A 21,265-nucleotide genomic window follows, 5' to 3' on the forward strand; every position below is an offset into this window, starting at 1 on the left:
TGTGTCTTGTGGTAATTTTGTCTTTATATGAATAAACTCTTGAAATGCAAATAATAATAATAATTAAAAAAAAAAGAAATAAAAAAAAGAAGTACAAAGACAACAACATTTTTTCCAAAACACTGAAAGGATGGCTGGGACTTTCTTTGAAAATACAGTAGTTTGTCAAAACATAGCCTCATGCCATGGTGGCCCTCCATGCCCTGCTTCAAAGAATGCTTCCTCTCCAAATCACTAGAGTAACTGCAAATCTTGACTGTGTGCTCTTCCTCACCTCACCCTCACCTCAGAAAAGAAAGAACTCCAAATTGAAAAAGCTCTCCAGAAGCATACTTTTTTTTTTTTTTTTGCAACACTCACATCTCATATCTCATGATCCTCCAGGAAAAAAATTCCACTCATGAATGTTGATGTTGTTGCATTTTAATGCACAGTGCACATTAAGACATATCCTATTTATTGATATCCAAAAAATGCATCAGACCTGGATGTTTGACTCACTGGCTGTGTCATGTGTGTGAATCACTACTGGTGCAGATATCCTAAGGGGTTTATCAGCCAATAGGAGGACATGTCCCTTATAGAATGTAATTGTTTTACACAGCATTTATCACATGCTGACACAAGGCGCATTGACATTTCACTCAAGATACAATCTGTTGCCTTCTGGAGATGAGTGCATGAGTGATGCTTATCTCAGGCAGAAGATGTTTCTGTATGGTTTTACCCTTACCTGATATTTCACAGCAGAGAGACAGAGAGAGAGAAAAATAATTGGGAGAGACAAAAGGGAATGACACACCAGCTGAGCCACCTCAGGGCTTACTGCTGAATGAAACGATCTCTCTCTCTTTCTCTGTGCCTTGTGAATATAAATAACTGGATCTTTGTTTTGACACACTGGCAGTAGCTCAGTCCGTAGGGACTTGGGTTAGGTCGCCGGTTCAAGTCCCGATGTGGACCAATATGGAAGTTGATCTGGTAGCTGGAGAGATGCCAGACCACTTCTCGAGAACTGCCGAGGCTGATCAAGGCACCAACCCCACAAGCTCAGCAGCACCTCCTCTGGGCTGCCCTGCACTCTGACATCTCTCCATTAATGCATGTCCACAGGTTGTGTATGTGCATGTGTGTGATTCAGGACTGTTTATGTGAAAAGCAGAACAACAGAGTGTAAAATCTGAATTTACCCTCGGGTATTAATAAAGCATATACAACTTTTTTTTTTTTTTTTTTTTTAAATGCATCCACTATTTAATACTAAATGGGTCCTCATTATGTTGGAACAGAATTTCCAAATAGTAATATTATGAGTGGAGGCATGCAATCACAAACTGTATGACTTAATATAGACACACAAGGCTTTCTTGAAGCTCTACAAACAGTTCTAAATGAGTTTAATCATTGAAACAGCCAAACTGCAAGTTCTCAGCTGCCTCCATTTTTTCTTGTAACTAGTCCCTGGCACAAAAGATACAGTAGAATGCAGTTTGGTTAAAAAAGGAGAGATACCTTGTTAAAAATAGCACCGATTTCAATGCCTTGAGCAGAAGCGCTGTCTCCTTAATCGCCCTCCACCTCATGATACCCAGCTTTAATGACTCCAAGCTAGATTCTTCTATCACACAGAATCTCACTCAGCAGATAACCATAGGAAAAAATGTCATTTAAAAAAATCGTCCCCACCGGAGGAGGCCTTTTGCCTCCCCTTTATTAGAATCAGACAAGTGGTTTGACCTTTTGTGTTTAAATAGTGTTTTATCCACTTAAAGTGAAGCAGCAGGGGATTTTTAGGAGGAGTTAGCAAAGGGAAAGACTGACGGGCAAAAAAGCTAAAATCAGCTATGACAGAATGCAGGGAGAAATAGAAGTCAAGCTTGGTCAGAATCCACATGCATTTTTTTCTCTTCTGTTTTTTTTTCTTCTACAACTGCTCTATTTTATTACCAAAATACGATGCATATGTTGTTTTGTACAGAAGATCATGTTGGAGAATGGAAAAAAGGGCTTAAAATAACTATGATGCATTAAGCTGTTTTAACAGAATTACAATTCCTACTGAATATGTTGGTTTAGGCTAAAGTAAGGTTACAAAAGTGTAGAAAACATTTCAAATCAAACTAATTAATCCTGGTCTTAGAACTTTGTTTCATGTAAAAACCCTTCACCTGCACATTATATTCTGACTTTTCTTTACTTCCTCTCGAAAGCAAAAACTAGCATGCTATTTGCTCCCGTTTGACATTGGTGTTGAAACTGATGCAGGTTAAGTTTTAGGAAATACTATAGTGTACATGTCCTGCAACCAACAACGAGACAGAGCAAGTTCACAGGATTTGGGTAAAACTTTCTTAGTTTTGGAAAATCAAGATCAAGCTCATTCTCTTAGGCCTTTCTGAAGTTGCTATCCCCACTTTGAGCCATCTTTCATGCCGCTCTCCCTATCTGTGCAATGTCCCTCTCATTAGAGAACTTGGATCTCACAGTAAGAATTGAAAGTGCAGCATTATAATGTTTCTGATAATAAATGCACTTGATCTAACATTTGAATGAGATTGTTAAAAACTAATATCCCCAAGTTAAATTAGCGAGTGCTTCCTTTATAATGCCTCGGCATTGTGTGAGTGTGTGTGTGTGTGTGTGTGGGGGGGGGGGGGGGGGGGGGGGGGGGGGGGGTTATGAGATTATGACTTAAAAAATGTCAGGAAATGTTGGGCCTCATTCATCAGCTGTTCTTCTTAAAACTTGCTTATGCAGTATTGAGGAAGATTCTTACTTTCGTTTTTTTTCATCATCTTTTCATGGTCTTTATTTTTAGACAATTGATTTTTAACGAAAGTGACGCACACACAAGAGCAGTCTCTATGCACATTTGGTTGCTGAGCAATTACCTGGACAGAGTAACTTGTTAATGTGTTGTTTCGATTCTTTAACTGTATATTATCAAAGGCTTTTAAATGATTTTACTATAACAATTTGATTATCTAAAGCTTAATTTAATCCTTGGAAGAAATACTTCACTTGGAAAAAACACCCAAGTTTCAAAATATGCATGAATTAAGAGATTGGGTCATTGAATCTGTCCATGTGGTAGCAGCTGCATAATTGCAACTAGTCGTCCTTGGTGTCATCTAGAATTCGATGGTGCATACATAAATACATAAACACTGCGGAAGGAAGGTGCTAGCTGCACAGAGCTCCAGCAAATGGATGTCTCAGCACAAGCAGATCTTCATGCGTTATCAAATGTAATCATGTGATTCGATTATGCAAACTTAAACTTTAAAGAACATTAGTCAATTCAGAATGGAAAATAAGCCTTAAAAAACTTTGACACTTGGGCATGTTGAGGAAGAGAAGAGAACACTTACAAATACTCATCTACTTATACATAATATTTACATGTATAATGTAGACAAGTGTTTCAAGCTACAACTATTAACGGTAAACTGTCAGGATGTATAAGGTCTAAGTGAGGAAAATACATTTCTGTGTCTGAGATAAAGGACATACCCTAGGAGATTAAAGTTGTGGTCTGCAGTTCAATGTTTGATTGTTCAGTCGATGACACATCTCTCCATTATACACGCTCAAGCACTGGTTCAGTTTAGATTACTCAGAACTGGCCTTTAGAATAGAGAGAGAGAAAGCCAAACCAATCTGACATCTCACCATAAGAGCATGTCCATATGGATCCTTGTTTTTGCATTTGTACATTTCAGCCTATGTGTGTGTTGCATGACTTAACAGAATTAAGTTAATAAGGTGAATCTTAATCTTAAATCATAATCTTTCAGCGATTGCTTCACACACATCTCACAAAAGCCAATGACTTCTTCTCAGGATTCTGATTAAGGCTGAGAAGAAGGGCCCTTGTTATTACCAAATAAAAAATCCAAGCAGCAGGCGTTCAGGCTGCTAGCATGCATCTCTTATCCCTCATCATGGACGCACAATTTAAGAAGACATTCACTGTGTCAAATTGTATGCTTCTCTGTTAATAAACGTTTTGTATTGTGCCTCAGTTTCTATGGTGATGAATGAGTGAGTCCTGGTGTATTTCTAAAAGGGAAAAGAAATCCTCATAGACTCACTTATTATTATAAGGGATATATATATATATATATATATATATATATATATATATATAATTGCCTAATTTGCATAATTGACAAGAAGTTAAGAACTACAAATCAACTTTCTTCTGTTGATTCTTGTTTTTTTTGTTTTTGCTATTGAAATAGGCATCATTTTATGAAATAAAAAGTCGCTAGCTAGTAGCTTTTGACAAAAAAAGTCACAAAGAGGATATGGAAAGTCGCCAATTTGGCAACCCTGCTGGCTGTGTTCAATCAGTCTGTGCTCTCTCTCTCGCTTCCTTTCTCTCCCAGATTGTTTTGATAGAGTAATTCAGTTTGATTCAAAAAGCCTATGTTAGAGCTTCTAAACTGCACTGGAACTTTTGGAAAGCTTCGTGTTTGCATGTGTCTCGCTAGAGGCAGAAAGAGAACGGATGGAGTGATCGAGGGCAGACTGATTTGATCCCGGATAGTTAATCTCTTAAATGGATAAAATTAAAAACAATCAAAAGCCCATTTCATTTTTGGCATCTGTTTTCATCAAGTTTATAATGTTGCTTGCTCGGGATGGTCTGAATCAATGACCTGTAGGGTCAATTATTTTATTTTTTACGAGACTCAAACACAGATAAGAATTATTACTTTAGAACATATATACTGTATGTTGGTTATTCACAAACAAGTGTAAACACAAGAGATGTGTAAACTGCTAAGATTATCATGTTAAGGCTTCTACTAACACCTCATTCACAATAAAATACATTTGTTTGATGATGGAGCTTCATAATCAAATCCCTAAAAACACAAACGAGAACTCTCACTGGTGCAGTGTCTTTAGTTTCACTACACCAAACAAAGGCTGTGCAGATTTTTATGCTTCTGATAGTGAAGCAATAAATAAGATGGCGCTCACAGCCATTTGCTTCACTGTCCTGCGCAGGCCATCCTCATGGTTAACTGTACAGCCCATCCCCCCACACTGTGTTAACTGCCTGTCCCTAGCAGGCTGTAAACCACACCAGGTCTATTAATTAATTAATGTATCTAACTGCAGGGCTGGTTCCCTCTATTGAAGTGAGGCAGTTTTGTTCTGCCCGCAGTGTGAACCCCTGGTGTGTATGGAGTTCCTGCAGAAAGGAAAGAGAAATAGAGATAGAGGAGAATTTCAGCAGACATCTGTGGATGGGAGGAAGCCGTGAGCACCATTGTAGCCATTAATCACCCAGGGCCATTGTGGTCCTGTCCTGTAAACGGCGCCAGTGCAGGCAGGCAGACAGACAGAAGAGGAAGAAGGGGAAGAGAGCGAGGGTGCAGGGTGGCTGCAGGAAGAAAGAGGGGCAAAGAATGGCTGGGGATCAGACTGTGTGGCCACCTCAATTCCTGCTGCGGGGCTGGGGAGCAGTGCTGCTGACTCAGTGCATATCCCCCGTGTTGTCCCAGATTCCGGATCCTGAGGTAAGAGCCTGATACATCACAGAGTCCTCCACAGGTTTCTGTCAGGAATAATCCTGAGCGTATCTGTGTGACGGGTACGCTCAGGATGCTTTTTTAACAGTAGTTGCTGTTTGTGTGCTAGGGTTCATGCTTGTCTAACTTAATGAGGAGTTAGTGCATATAAGCTGAAACCTGATACATAACGTGTTGTTACATTATGAACAGCCTAGCACCTGTTATAAAGGTTGTAAACACGAGGATGGATGTGGTGACACCTGGTTATTTTTGTACTTTATCTTAAGACAGGTAGGAAGCATTGCAGAGAATAAGACTAAGACTAAACAAAGGCTGGTACACAATGCAAACATGTACCATAAAGGGCAAATTCCTTGTTATAGAGAAAAAGCCATGTCTTATGAATAAATGTAGTCTTATACTCATTTTAGGACATTAATGTTGTATTATGAGAAATGCTATTTATCTAAATTCCTGTATGCATTCAGAAGGATGCAATAAATACAAGGGTTTCTTTATTATACACCTTTCTAACCCTGCTTGCATATGTGACACTCATGTCCTCTGAACTCTGAACTCTGTTTAAAGCAAACGCTGAAAGGTCAGAGAAAGCACCAGACATTTCCAGGACTCTCTCTGCCCTTGTGTATGATGCATTCAGATAATTCAAAATAAGATCAAGTATTGGCTGTTTTGGTGGAAGAAGGATCTTAAAGAGTGATATAAGGAAGCCATGGGATTACTGAGGGGGAGATCAATACTCACAAGAGCCAGACAAAGACACAAAGAGTGCTTTGATGAAGTCAGTCTGGCTTTTATGTGGCACAAGTATGAAAATTTAAGTCGAAAATACCAATAAAGCAGGTTAAAGTCTGTCTCTGCTTTTAGATGTTAATCCCCAATTAGATCACACTATTCTCAATTGATTATTCCTTTGAGGGTCTCAGAAAAACAAAACAGTTACTTAAGGAAGAAAACCCACACATGTCAATAAGTTTGACCTGTGGTGAAAAGAAGACCAATCACCCAACAAACAAACTATGATCTAACAATTAACTTGAGGTAATTTTTGTTCAGCATGCAATAAATTTGTGTTGTTTGTTACACAAGAAGAAAACTTAAGGATTATAGCCACTAATCCTGGAATATGAAATGGCCCAACAGAGCAAAGGACTTAGCATTGCATAATCACCCTCGAGGCAAAGATTCGTGGTATCGAAGCGCAGTGCTGCAGATCTATATGAAGGCTAATCCTGCTGTTGAAGTTGCTCAAGACCGTGTTTCCAGAAGGTTTATTTTGAAGTGTCTTTTCTAAAGTTTGCAGCCCCTATTTTGTGTCATCCAGATGGCATCTCGTACAGTTCAATTTGGCAGTAAATCTCGCTTTAATTTGAGAAAAAAACAGGTTATTTTCCCCTGATGCTTAGGGTCTGAATACAAAGAGACTTTGAAAAAGAAGAGCACCCGGGTATAAAAACACATTTTTTGTTGCCTCAATCTGTCTTTGAGATCATACTCCATCTAAAATATTTAAGTTTATATCATAGCAAATTAATTTAATGTCCCGTTTAAGCCTCTTTACATTCTCAGTCCCTGGTTTCACCTTCTTCGCCGTCAGAGCTTATTGTGAGAGCATTTTTCTATTTTACAACATCATAATGTTATTTGCGAAGACAGCAAATGTAATGAGTATCCATTTCTGACCCAATGCTTGTAGGTTTATGGACCCAGGTTTAGAGTTTCCAGGACAACCATGTTTCATCCAATCAGATGATCAATGTACAGTAAAGGAGAAATCCTTACAGTGATCTTTATCTGAAAACCAATGCTTAGCTGGCTCTGGCAAAGTGATCCAACTATTGATTTACTCCCACAAAAACAAATTTAGTTCTTATACAATTTGCTCCCCAGTCCACAGCTCTGGAGAGAGATATGGCTAGAAATGTGACTGACATTTGGAACACTTAAATGTTTTAATAATTATGGTTGTATATGTTCTCATGCCATCTTATATAAGTTGAGTAAAGAGAGTAATAAACCGGAGACACAAACACAAAAACACAAAGGTCACGTAGGTTTTTCATTTCTTTGCAGAATCATATTACTTGACTTAATATCCAGATATTTAATCCTCATCCCTGTTCTGATTCATCATCATCTTCGTATTCTATTTGTTCATTTATTCACATGAGCATGATTGTTTTAAACAACTCCATAACTCCAAAGAACAACTGCTAGAATATATAAATCATCCACACATCAATCAGTCAATCTTTAATCTTTTTGTATATTAAAAATGTTATCTCGATAAATTTTACAAAGCAGGTCAAAGCCCTTAGTCATTGTCTCACATGGCTTTTTTGTATTCTGTCAACTGTCTCACTTTTTTATTGTTTGTCATTGTAGTCACTATAATGTCATTCTTTTTACCCTTTAAAAAATATACCAAGCCTTGATTTTTTCTTCCTGTCAATGGAGTTACAGTTTGCCTCGTTATTTAGGCTCAGTTCTCCAATAAGAATAACTTTTTTTTTTTTCAGAAAGATTAGACATTTTAATTCATCAGATAAACAGCACATGTTTTTTTGTAAATGTGTGCAACAAATTAAAAATAACTGTCTACACATTTGCACAATAATCACTCCTACCGCTCTCTGATCAAAATCGATCGGTTGATTTTCAGTGAAACTTTCTTTCATCATTTGAGCCATCACAAACAAAAGAGTCAGTTCAGTTACCAGAATGGGTCAGACATACATGTATATGTACAATATATCCCATAAATATCCAAAACATGGGATGTTTTTGGTGTCTGCTTAATTTTCAAATGAGTTGCCAGCTGACAGTAATGAACCAGGAAACACGTGTGTCATGTTGTGGCTAATTTTCAGTATCTGACTTTTCTTGAAAGAGCAAAGGGTAATATGGTGATTGGAAAGTAAATGGAACACATGGTTACACCACAGACTGTAAATAATGGGTTACACAATCAGATTGACAGCATACATACAGATATACTGCTCTTTATATCTGCTGCTGTATTGTACGTATGGATGTCATGTATTATCATTATGTGCTGCGACCTCTTGGCTAGGTCACCCTTGTGAAAGAGATCTTTATCTCAATGGGTTAATTACCTGGTTATATAAAGGTTAATTAAAAAAATATATTTCAGAGTAAACTTTGACCCCATGTTGAAATCTTAATGGAAGAAGCTCAGCATGATACAGAAGAATGGAGCATTCAGTGAGTCCAAGAATCGCACAGTTAGCAGTCAGTGTCAACAACAATGTCAACAATTTGCAGGATTGACTAACTTGTTGATAAAAAACATCCAAAAGATAAAAAAAAGTCGGAAAGATGGAGTATCGACTGAAAAATCCGAACCCCAGTTATCTAACTGAAAAAAGCACGCTGCCTTGAGTTTCCTTTAACAGAAGGTTAACTGAACATATAAGCCTGCAAGCCAAGGCAGTCAACTCAAGTTGCACTGATTCCACACTTGACATGCATCATGATCCACAATCACCTGACACCCCCTTCACCTCCATCCAATTTGTGGTCTATTTCAGAGTTGCATCCTCGGTTATATTGGTTTATAAAACATGGTTGGGTTCCGACATTGGTCGAAGTTCTTACCCGTTTAAAACTTTTTCACATTAATTAGTAATTGCTGTCAGGACCTAAAAACAATTTAAACCAGAATCTGAATGTGTGCTTTAAGCTGGAGGATTTCTGGTCTCTTACTCTGTTCCTTCATTGCCAGCTCTGAAAAAAAAACACACCAGCATCAAACTGTAGGCTCTGACTAGGTGGTTTAAGATATCACCCCATCACTCAGATCTCACATTTTTGCATGCCACATTTAAACTGTAAGGAGTGCTAAGGTCTGAGCCTTGAGGCCAAACAAACTATTTTCCTGAAAAGTGAGTTGTGTGACTAAATTCTAAAATGGTGTGACGCCTGTGTTAAATAAATACTTGTTTACTCCTTGAGCTTTTTTCCCTCAAAGTGCTTTAATTGTCGAGTGCAGGTACTTAAAATAATCAATGTTCTTTCTTTTTGTGCACAGCTTTTACCCACAGATCCCCCAAAGAAGCCCGACCCCGTCAACTCAGAGACAGTTGTTTTCTGGGGGCTGAGGTTATGGCAGGTCATCGGCATCTTCTCTGTGTTTGTTTTAGCAGTTGGTCAGTATATGTAATGAAATCTCTTTGTTTTGCTCTAAACAAAACAAAAAGAAAAAGACAGCCATCTTTAGGAATAACTGGAGGCCATAGATGTTCAAGCATGTAATTGTGTGTCCATATTGTAATTATCAGTGTGACAGTGTAACCAGTGGAACTGACAGAGATGTCTTATCATGAATCAGAGGGATCACTTCTATTTCCTAAGAAAACAAGGGTCCCATAGTTTATATTGCTTAAGACATAATGACAAGGCTTCTGCAAAGATACAGAGGATTATTTTAGAACCAGTAAATTGTAAAGTAAGTATTGTACAGCGGTCTAAGGAAGACACAGCATAAAAAAAAATCAAGCAATCCACTCAGGAAAACGGTCGGTAGGGACGTATGATTATATCAACACTATAATGACTGTAATTAATTAATTAACTACATGAATCTAAATCCTCTCAATACTGACTTTACTAACAAGTTTTACAAACCATGCATTTAGTTAAACACAAAGCATGATGGGATACATGACAATGGTAGGCTGTTGCTTCAATATTACACAATTAATGAGCACCTTGGAAATGATCTGTTTGATAGAGTCAGACTTCCAAAATAGTAAAATGAATACGTATAGTCCTCTATTTTGAAACTAAGCCTTGCTACAAGTTTTTTGATGAACATATTTTAGAAAAGTTATTAAACTCAGGTTGTGCAGGAACACAAGGGGAAATGAAAAATAACAAAAAATAAAATAGCCTGCTCAGGTGTATGTTCAGGTAAAACTCTAGTCGGCCATGGTCTTTTAAGGAGTGAAGACAAATAGAAATGGTTGTATTCTCTCCTTGTTTCATGCTGTATTAACCTACTACAGTTCTACAATTCTACAATTCATTTAGCAGACGCTAAAGCGACATACAGCAAAGAGTAAGTACAATACAAGCAAGGATCTAGAGAAGAGGTAACAATGTCAGTGCAAACAAACAGCTTTAAGTCTGACCAAACTTAAATGCAAACTATAAGTTACAGTCTCAAATGTGGAAATGTGTTAAATCTATCTGTATCTTAAAGTGTCATTGTTTGAGTGTGTCTAGCATGTGAACATGTGTTTCCATTTATAGACTCCACCAAAATGTGTATGGGAAAAATAGAGAACAGAAACCCATTATGTTCTGTTTGTGTCACCCTCTCTTTCAGTTATCACTCTGTGTTGTATTTTCAAGTGTCGAATCCCGAGAACCAAAAAGGAAATCGAGGCACGGCATGCGCAGAGACAGGCCGCCAAAAAATATGCCAACACGTTAGAGACAGTGCCACCCCTGAATGAGCTGACAGAGATACCAGGATGTAAGTACTTCTCTTTAAAACCCTTTGAATATTGTTGAGACACGTTTTAATTGATAATCAATCCATTCATCATGAACAATCATTAACCTAATAGTTCAGTCAGATGAGGACTATGGTGTTTTCCATTAGAATGGTTCTGCTTATTGTTAACAGTCAGACCAACATTAAATGAGAAAAAAAGGAAAGATAAATGTGTGAAAAATGATTGAAGTTTATACACTAAAAATCCCCAATTCATTATGCAGAGTATGTTCTGTCCCTTTAGAGCAATCTGCGATTGCTTCACACAAAAGCTTTTCCTACAGACCTGGAGGGGAGGGGAAATAAAGAAATGAGGAAGGCCCACTATGTATGTAGAGCAACAGTTTTAATTTGGGTCATTATGTATGGGCTGAGATGCTTCTTAAAACCATATTTCAAATCTACGTGGTCTTACGACTCTTTGCTTTTTTAGTCCTAATGTCTGACCCAAAGATTTTCCTTTCACATTTATTTTTTAGTGAATCTTATATTTTAGGTTTTATTGTCCCTTTTTTTCACCTCACAAAGCATGCTGCACTCATTACAATTCTTCTGCTCTGTTTGTGTGCTGCTATATTAAATTTCTCTTCCATTCTCTTTTTCTCCTCTTCTTCCTTCCCTTCTTTTCATTCAGCTACCACAGATGCTCCTGCAGTACAGACAGTCTCTGAGCAGGTCCAAAGTGCTAATAATAGCCAGCTCTCCATAGTTAGGCTGAGCGAGGAGCAACCCAGCTCCCTCACTTTGTCAGACACAGGATGATCTTTTTCCCCCGCTCTTATCTTCTTTCAGATGATCCTCTCAGCTTTGTCGTTGCTATAAAATGTGGTGTATACTGTCCATCACCAGTCGTTAAATGTCACAAACCCAATTGGTAGCCACTTTTGAAAGTTCTTTTCAGTGCATCTCGCAGTCAGACATCCTACGCAGTAGTCCTTCAAGCCAATGTTGCAAATAGAGCATAGAACGATATAAGAACAAAAACAAGTGTGCAAAAGTGGAGCCTCCATTCAAAATACTTTTTATATAACTTTGAAAAGAGAGTAAGAAAAACAAAAAAAGACAGTATAAAGATCCTCCAAGTCTTGAAGTGCTGCAACATTTTTTTATTGTTCGGCTTTTGCAAATGTGCTTTCTTCAGGGCAGCTGGACTTTTGTCGATAATGCTTTTTGTAATTTCTTAGGCTGTCATTGTTCTCAGAGTCACATATCTTGCTTCATGAATATTTGCATGAAATTGTCTAGAGCTGGCAACTTTGAGGACATGACACGATTGAAAGTTTTTGTCAGATGTGAAAATGAAAGTGCATTCATGTTGTATGTGGTTGTTTATTTCACAACCTGTCCGGTCGCTTTCTCAAAACACACTTTAAGAAACTCACAATTTTCAGTCTGCCACAAGTGTAAATAAAATGTGAATTCTCTTGCCGGCAACCTGGGTCTCAGCTGTTATTGAATGCTCTTTTTTTTCCCCTTTCTTTTCCTCTCAGGAATCTGGTGTGTTGCTTTGTGTGGATCTTTTCTATCTCAGCTGCCTTTTCAGGTTAAAAAACATGACAAATAGGGACTGACATCTGTCTCTGCCTGTTCCTCTCCATGCTACGTTATGCATTTGTATGCACACATGCGTCCATCAGTTATTGTGCAATTTGGGGGGGAGGGGCATTAATGCATTTAATTAAACCACGTGCTAATCTTACTGTGGCAAAAGAATGTAACTCTTCAATCATCAGTGGCACCATGGAGAGTTAAGGTCTGAATCCTCTTCTATGACTATATTACCAATCATCCGTGTGGCTGAAGGAGGGCCTGAAGGGGAGGCACACTGCCTGCAGCCTTTATAAAGACATATTTAATAGCTGATGTCAAGCATAAACTGCAAACAAACCATGCTATAATCCTTGCTTAAGGATTAACTAAGAAGGAAAGCAACAATCATCTTCTATAGCAAACATGCAAATGACTACTTTTCTGGAGAGATTACTTGATGCTTCGGCTGCACGACAACAAATAATGCCGTAGAATTATAAAAAAAAGTTTCTAAAATTCAGATTGAGAAAGCTTTAGAATGAGGGCTCAATTATGCAAAACAACAGTGCACTCATGAAACGGTTCTCCTGAGGATAAAGTAAAAATAACATCAAACATAACTTAATTACATTTTGCAAATGAGGATCAAGAAATACACAATTTTATCTTTTGGATGAGTGCATGGGTAACAGAAGCTGGTCAAATCTGTTTACTGCTTAGTACTGCTTACTACTGAGAGATAATTATCATATGAGGCATTCGAGGACAGAAAATATTATGACCGTGGAACAAAGCTCACACCATGAACTGATTGTAAAGATCCATGTTTCTGTATTTCTTTTTGCCACCACTGACACATTGTTTGAAAGCGGTACAACGTCTGAGTCAATACGCTCCCAAGAAAAGAAAGCAGTGAGCCTCTTCAGTTTCACAGTGTCTGCTGCAAACACACCATCTCCCATGTGCTCACACAAACAGTGAATAAAATACCTGAACTCAAGAGACAGACTTATAAACTATAGCGTATCACTCATTCTGTATCTGACATGAACCTGTTTTCTTCCAGAGTACCAAGTCAGTTCGCTGGATGGTGAGCTTTTCTCAACATTTTTCTCTTAAATCAAAAAACCCAATCATACGTCCATCCACATAGACATCTCTTAATAGACAGCGAGGGAAAAATAATTGAAGGATCATAGCACAGTGACAAGGAAGGATGGACTTCACCTTTAGAAATTCATTTTAAAAGTACTTATTGGCCCCAGTACAGTAATTGTGAATGTGTTTATTACCCAATATTATTACTTGAATGTGTTGTATTTGTCACCTGTAGATCACAGACTGTATAAAAAGATGGAGCACATGTCAGCTAGAATAAAATTGAAGCCAAAACATTTGGAGCTCCCCCTACTGTCTTGCTGCAGTATAGGCTCTGCCTCTTCCATGTTAACAGGTAAAGTGGAAGAGGAGTGAAGAGAGGAAATACAACAATCACTTGACCTTTACATATTTGTAAGTTTCAGCTTCAAAATGACACAACAATCCTTTATGTTGTAGACCTGGGGGATCTTTACCTTTTGTTGGTAAGGTGGGTGGGGGTGAGGATTTGGCAATTCATTTTAAGGCCCTGAAACACTGAGGAGATTGTCGACCACCAGTCCTTGAACAGCACACCACCACCTCAAAAATATATCAAAGAAACAGAAAACCATTAAATGAATACAGTTAAATATCTCATTTGGGAGTAAAAGGAATCTTATTTTCCGTAGATTTAGTAGAACACTTTTATTAGTTAGAAGTATGTAAGTATGAAGCGTGCGAGCAGGGATTGAGATTATTCTCACTAATCTAAATCCCTAAATACTAATTTCTAAACTAGTTCTGTCTACAGCATTGGCTGCATATAAAGATAGAAGAGACCATTCCCCCTCCTCCAGTTGTACAAAAATGACGCCAAATAATCCCTGAAATATTGTTCTGGAAACATCATTTAGGGCTAGAGTTGCATTGCTAAGTCAAATGAACTTCATTTATAAAGCCCACATAAAAACAACTAAGGTCAACCAAAGATCTTCACAGAGTAAAGGTCCTGACACACCAAGCAGACAAAGAATTGTGGCAATAAAGGGCGACTGGCGTCGCCTCACGTCGCCTTTTTCTTGACCAAAATCAACGGAGACACTAGAACATCTGCCCTATTCCTGGCTGCAGGTGAAATATACAAGAATAAAAGCAGAAAAAATCAGAAATCAGTGAAAACACAAAATCTATTCACAACATTAATTGTTGTTTGCTTGAACCCCCTACAGAAAAACATTTTTGGTGAGTGTTTGTTGTTGGGTTTCTTGGCCTCTGTAGAAGGGAAAAAAGCATTGACACTTTGTTTGGCATCAACAGAAATCTGTCCTTTGAGCAATTTTCACAGCGTTTGTTTACACAATAGTTGCTGAAGAGAAAAATCACACTAATGCTTCTTGTTGATCTATACCACAGGTGCTATGGTTACAGTCTCACATGTGGTTGCTAGGTCTAGGAGGTCTTTTGAAGCCCAAAAGCTTCAGTTTCAGCTTTACTTGAGGGGTGTACCTTAACTCTAGACTCTGACACTGTAAGAAATGAATTAAATATACTTAAATAATTTGTTTTCGTATTCTTCAGCAGGTCATGGTTATCATAAGACACTTTAAGACTTTGGCTGCTGACTTCCTCGTTGCATGACACCATTTAGGATTGACTTTTGACTTGTGGTGCACTAGTGATGTTTTTCCATAGTTAAATCAGCGAAAGCCACAGTAACAACATTAATTGACATATAGACAAACAATGTTGATATTTGACAAATATTTGTAGGGACTTAGAATATAGAGCTGGAAAACAGGACAGTCCCAGTCAGATTGCAAAGTATTGTCAATCTAGGTCAGAATGAATAAATAAATCCTTCCACTATAACATTTACCATACCTGGTGTTTAGGGTGCTCCATGCATTACACATTTGTGAACTGTAAAATATAAACATCATAACCTGTTTACTGAGAAGAGAACAATAAATGAGAGTGGTCACTCTCAGTTACAATACAATACAACCATTCAATGGGTGACACCATCATGTGGGGCTTGGAGGTAATTCATTAATACCACATTTAACTATTATAACTATAAAACAGCATAGTGTAAATATTTCACAGGTGCCTTGTTCAGTATAATGTGGTTACAAAAAAAATCTCCTGTCTGCTGGTCTCCTCTGTACAGAGCTAGCTACAAGTTAGCATTCCTGTTTATCTCGTGCTCAGCCAGGCTCAGCTAACAGTCAGTTTCATGTTTTACATACAAACTTCTTATTTAAAACTTTGATTTCTTTCATTCTATTACTTAAAACTAATGCACTTTTAATCCCAGAAGATCATTCTCTTTTGCATTATTATATTTCATAATGTGCTACTTGGATGTTGGCTTCCTTTCCTTAACTAGAGTCTTACGTCTATAAGGAGAGGAGCCATCCTCATTCTCTGATTCTAAATGTGTGTATCCTGAATATAAATGAGGAACACACGGTCTTCAACACAAAGCGGACTATTAACTTGTGTTCCCCTTATTTCACACAGTAAAGCCCTCAAAGCCATGCCATTAAAAGAATAAATAGACCGTGCTTATTAGTACAGAGAGAAACAGATGTGCCTTCATTACATTCAACCTACTTAGCCCAGGCCCTCTCTTGAATTACATTATTACTTCCAATTAGCACTCAAGGCAGGACCATGATGATAGCTTACCTGAAGCAGCTATTAACTGTTTGCACCTTTCCTGTATGTTTGCAGCTGCAAAGGCAGAAGAGAAGGAGGAGGTGACAACAGTCTCGGGGAAAGTGGATGGTGAAAAAGGAGAGAAGAAGTCCAAAGAGGGCAAAAAAGAAGGCAAGGGTGCCAAAGAAGGGAAAGGGGCTGAGAAGGATGCTAACAAAGGTGAAAAGAGTGAAAAGGGAGCATCGAAGAAAGACGCTGGTGAGGGTAAAGGGAAAAAAACTGGTGAGAAGGAAGATAGGGGGGACAAAGGAGAAAAAGGAGGCAAAGGAGGGGCTAAAGGGGGAGCAAAGAAAGCTCAAAAATGAAATCTGACTTGTTGGTTTTCTACTAGCTCTTGTGGAGTTTTTTTTTCTAAGATGACTTTTTCATCATTATATTAAATAAACAAAAACATTTTACACAAAAGAATGAATCATTTGTCTACATCTCTATCAAGAAAGTTGCGAGAACATTATGGTACAGTAAAATTCTGGATTTATTGTTATAATCACAATTCACCAATGAAACATTAGAGACTAGAGAACAGTTAACACTGATATCTACAGCGTGCCTTCATCACTATATGAGGTGTGACTCCTCCACATACTGCATTTGAAGCATCAAGACCCATTTGGACTCCACTGAGATAAATAAACAACCATGAAACACACAGTATACTTCCATGAGAGGTATTTAAAATACAATGAAATACAACATTAGCTCTATGATTATGGGACTTTCTTTACACTTGATTCCAAAACACAATCATTTTACATGTTACAATCAGAACAAAGGTACTTTTTTATAGCATTAAAGTGCTCAAATTTTATTTTCGGAGTGTTTCTTCTTTAATTTAAGATGTTCATGCTCTTGTACAGGCTACACTATTACTGACAAATGTCTGATTTATATGACAGTACTGTTACATACCCAATGTCAATTTATGCAGCTTGAATTACAAAAAAAAAAAAAAATGTAATGGAAAATGTTTTATGTATCACATCTTTACTCTTTCATTGGGAACAAAATTCAGAATCAGGTTCCCAGAAAATGGATAAAAATGCAATACATTCAAAATGAAAGAGACCAGTTAAAAGTTAATTTTTTAAGTGTAAGTAAATCACTGCTTCATTATTTGACAAAGGTCTCCTCAGTCTTCCATCATTGTGGCCTGTAGGAACATGCAATTAAAGTATGAGTCCGTCCACTTAGCCTTGATTAGCAGCAATGATTGATTTTCCTGGAAAAGTTAAAGGGTCTAATTTGATTTTTTGGAGGACTGTAAGCACTTCCTAAAATTTCTGAATCTTCAAACTGCAAACACACATCAACATAGTTTTATATCCGTGGCTGACATGGATCCAGTAGGTATTTAAGTGTTTTGATATTACCAACCTAACCATTTTAAAATGTGACTTCTTGGTAAACAGCCAAGGAGTCTGGTAAGGTTCACTGGTTGGTTCAAATCAAATGTGAAATAGTATTCATTATCCAACACGCTTTATTAACCTGCTGGACGGACTTCTAAGGAGTAAAAACTGCAAACAGACTAGTTTCTAACCTTTCAATAATAATTGAAAGCAAACCCCATAATGGATTTAAACATAGATTTAGGGAACTGGGAGAATAAATCAGTCAGTACGAAGTCAATCAAAAAAAGGAAACTGAATCTGTGTTTGAAATGGACCGAATTGTTTTCCAAATCACCATTTCGCTCCAAAACAAAGAGCAACCAATCTATCGGTGAAAGAGACCATGATTAGACGCAGGCTTAAAAACAACAACACAACTTTTGACAGTTTCAGTCCATCGTCACTGAGCTGCGGACTGTTCGGGTTTTCTCGTCTGCCTCACTGCTGTTTAGATGAAACATATGAATTATAAAATATGTTAGAATGCTCTGTTTCAGTGCTTCTATCTGGACACTTTCCTATTATTAATATCAGCTCCAATTTACTGCAACTTTGAGACTTTTTTGGTCACTGTAAACAACATCATGGTTTAAAAAAACAAAAGGCTGCAATATAACTTCCTCTGACATCACACCATGCCTTTTTCCTTTGGTGTGAGATTAAATGTCATCTAGCCTGCGAAATGTTCAGAACAACTGACAAGTTAAAGAGTTTCAAATATATCCTGAAATCCTGCTTCATGAAACACTTGTTTGAATGCCCTGCAAATATACTTAACAGTTTTTCTTTGGGGACTATATACTGTACATCATCAAATATTGCAAAACTTCTGTAAACCAACACATGGGGAAAAAACATAGCTTTATAACATATTAATACACATGAACACTATTAGCTCACAATTAAAATGTATTTCTGATCTTTGTAAACATTATGACTTGTATTTACATCAAAAAGCAGCATATCACTGGAGCATCTGTAAAATGTAACACGTTATACACTTCCAGGTTTTCCTTCATAATCTGCACAAATGTTTTTGTTATCTTTTTTTTTTCTTGAATTCCTCATTTAATTAACATTCCAGTGGAATTGAAGACTATTTCCTGCAAACGGTTTTTTAAAAACATTTTCACTGCTTTGAAAAATGTGTGAGATCATATGATCACTTTTTCCCCCTCATTCCCATAAAGTTCCTCCTAACCTCAGCTGACACTGATCCCAAAGAGAGGGAAACAACTCTCAAATAAGTCAGTTATTTTGGCCTCATGGTGTGTGTGTGTAGGTGTGTGTGTGTGTGTGTGTGTGTGTGTGTGTGTGTGTGTGTGTGTGTGTGTGTGAGAGAGAAAAGGGATTTTTGGAGAAAATCTAAACATGAAACATTCATTTAAACTCCTTGACATGTGTTGAAATCAGAGAAATAAAAAACAGGTTCTTCTTAAACAGCTAAATTTGTACAACATTTAAAACAACAACAAAAAAGCTCAAACAGCTATAAAACATGATTATCCTCCGAGAAATGCTGACTATGACATAACTTCTAAAGTATAAAAATAGGTGTGCAACAACAGAGGACTTCAATTACCTGAGTACCTTCCCTTTAACACTGAAGTGGACTTAAGTCATTTGAGATGCCATGCTGCAGAGCATGAACAGATGCTTTAAAAGGTAGCAATAATAATCTTTAAGCCGAGTCTACTGCTGACTTGTACGAAAACATGCTGATGGAACTGCCTCTAAATGCACTCAGACATCCACCTGGCTTTTAGGTGATTAAGGCCGCTCATGGCGACTGCTGTAACAAACCCCGGTTAGATTTACGCATGAAAGCTGAGCAGAAATAAATGCAATCGAAAAAGAAGAAAACAACAGTTCTGGCAGTGGAAAAGAAATAAGAAATGTCAGTCGGTTTTTGTCTTATTACACATTCGATGTGGCAGGTGGTTGGTGAGAGAGGGAAAGTTAAGGGAATTTGCCACAAAAATGAGGGACACCGTCCCTCAACTTAAGGCAGCCAGGCTCATTTAAGAAACCTTTTTTTGTGACATAGGCCTCATCCCTCTCCAATGCTTCACAGGATGGAAAAACTGGCAGTGTTGATGGTGAAGCTCTCCGCACAGGACAGTTTCATGTTTTTTCCCCATTTTTCACAGGTCACATGACTGTCTCCCTCTCCTCCTCCACCACAGGTGAGGGTTTCTCATCCTCACAAGGCCGCGTGGCTGCAGAATGCTCCTCATCAGGCAGGTGGAGCTCCTGTCCCGATGAAGGTATGGAGTTCTCAGAGACCGAGCCGTTCTTTACGTACCCGGGGAGATTCCTGTGTCCGTTCACAGGCACGGGACCCAGCCTGGTGGTGAGGTGGAGGGCATGCGGTCCTCTGGCAGTGACATTAGTAACACTGGTGTGTGACACCATGGGTCCATAGCTGTATGTGTTACTTCCACTCCGAGCTTTTCTTTTGAAGTCAAGTGCCAGAGTTCTCCTGCTCCACGACTTTTTGATCTCGGCTTGCACCTTGAAAGAAAAGGAAGTTGTTTAGACAACTACATTTCATGCAGAATTATCTTAATTTAAATTGCTACAGAGTACATACCTCGCCGTTGCAAAAGCAGTATATAATTGCCACTAAGAATCCCTGAAAAAGGTAGAGAAAGTTTTATTGACACTATCCATGAATTTAGAGGGTAGTTAGCTTCAGTTAGCACTTAAGAAGTACCAATCTGTATTAAGTTTTAGTTGAACATCCAACAACCCTCTCTTCCTCTTTATAAGAATTAGAATACGAGTCAATGTAAAGTGGGTTTACATTTATCAGAAATGTGTCTTAGTGCTGTCTGCACATCACAAATAAAACCAAAAACTGAACACAACTTAACTGCAGCACTCTTACCATAGAGCAAATATAATATATATGAGATGTGTAGAATACATTAATTTGGTGCATGATAACAGATAAAAAATATGTATCTTAATGGAGATCTAGCACAACCACACTCTCCATTTTGTTTAACTTCAAAAGATAAATAAATTTAATACGACCATCTGAGCTTTTCAGCAAGACTGACCATTTTTTACCATTGCCGCCTTACCTGGAAAGAGTTAAACAGCATCTCATAGTGCATCTGGATCAGCCAGGGAACTCCAGACACCTCCGTGTACGGCATGGCGTGAAATATGATGTAGTGCACACCGAACAGCGGCATCAGCACCAATGTAGACTTCAGGAGTTTTCTGTATCAGCGACAGAACAAACATGTATCGTCTTAGTTTGACAAAGCTAAAAACCTTAAAGTGTTATTAAATAAATACTTATTTTATTAAGTGTAGCACAATTAGCAAAATGCTAACACTCTTTACCTGTACTGTTGTCGTGTGTCGCACCTTCCAGCATTTGTTTCTCGCAGCTTGGTTGCCAAAACTCTGATTATGTTCAGAAATAACATAAAATTGACCTGTAAATAGAAACATAATGG

The 21,265-nt window shown here is 37.9% G+C and overlaps 2 protein-coding genes across 3 annotated transcripts in view; one reads left to right on the forward strand and one right to left on the reverse strand.

Annotated features, from left to right (window-relative positions):
- Positions 1-5,149: 5,149 nt before the first annotated feature.
- On the forward strand, positions 5,150-16,706 carry tmie (transmembrane inner ear; the record flags this gene model as incomplete). Of its 2 annotated transcripts, none has more annotated exons than XM_079349022.1 (4): positions 5,150-5,534; positions 9,601-9,718; positions 10,900-11,049; positions 16,417-16,706. In XM_079349022.1, the coding sequence occupies exons 1-4, from the start codon at positions 5,424-5,426 to the stop codon at positions 16,704-16,706; spliced, it is 669 nt and encodes a 222-aa protein (XP_079205148.1). In that variant the 5' UTR covers positions 5,150-5,423. The 2 variants fall into 2 exon arrangements, with proteins under 2 accessions (XP_079205148.1, XP_079205149.1); XM_079349023.1 differs by lacking the exon at positions 16,417-16,706 and adding an exon at positions 11,705-12,496.
- A 1,721-nt stretch (positions 16,707-18,427) lies between these two features.
- The window catches only part of pth1r (parathyroid hormone 1 receptor), a 43,109-nt gene continuing 40,271 nt past the window's right edge, over positions 18,428-21,265 (reverse strand). The window contains exons 10-13 of the mRNA XM_079349313.1: positions 21,150-21,244; positions 20,882-21,023; positions 20,386-20,427; positions 18,428-20,306 (exon numbers count right to left, since the gene is read on the reverse strand). Of these exons, the coding sequence (XP_079205439.1) occupies positions 19,944-20,306; positions 20,386-20,427; positions 20,882-21,023; positions 21,150-21,244 (642 nt within the window). The 3' untranslated portion in view covers positions 18,428-19,943. The remainder of the gene's footprint in view (positions 20,307-20,385; positions 20,428-20,881; positions 21,024-21,149; positions 21,245-21,265) is intronic.

This window comes from Symphodus melops (assembly GCF_947650265.1).
Source record: "Symphodus melops genome assembly, chromosome: 7".
In the NCBI taxonomy this organism is placed as follows: domain Eukaryota; kingdom Metazoa; phylum Chordata; class Actinopteri; order Labriformes; family Labridae; genus Symphodus; species Symphodus melops.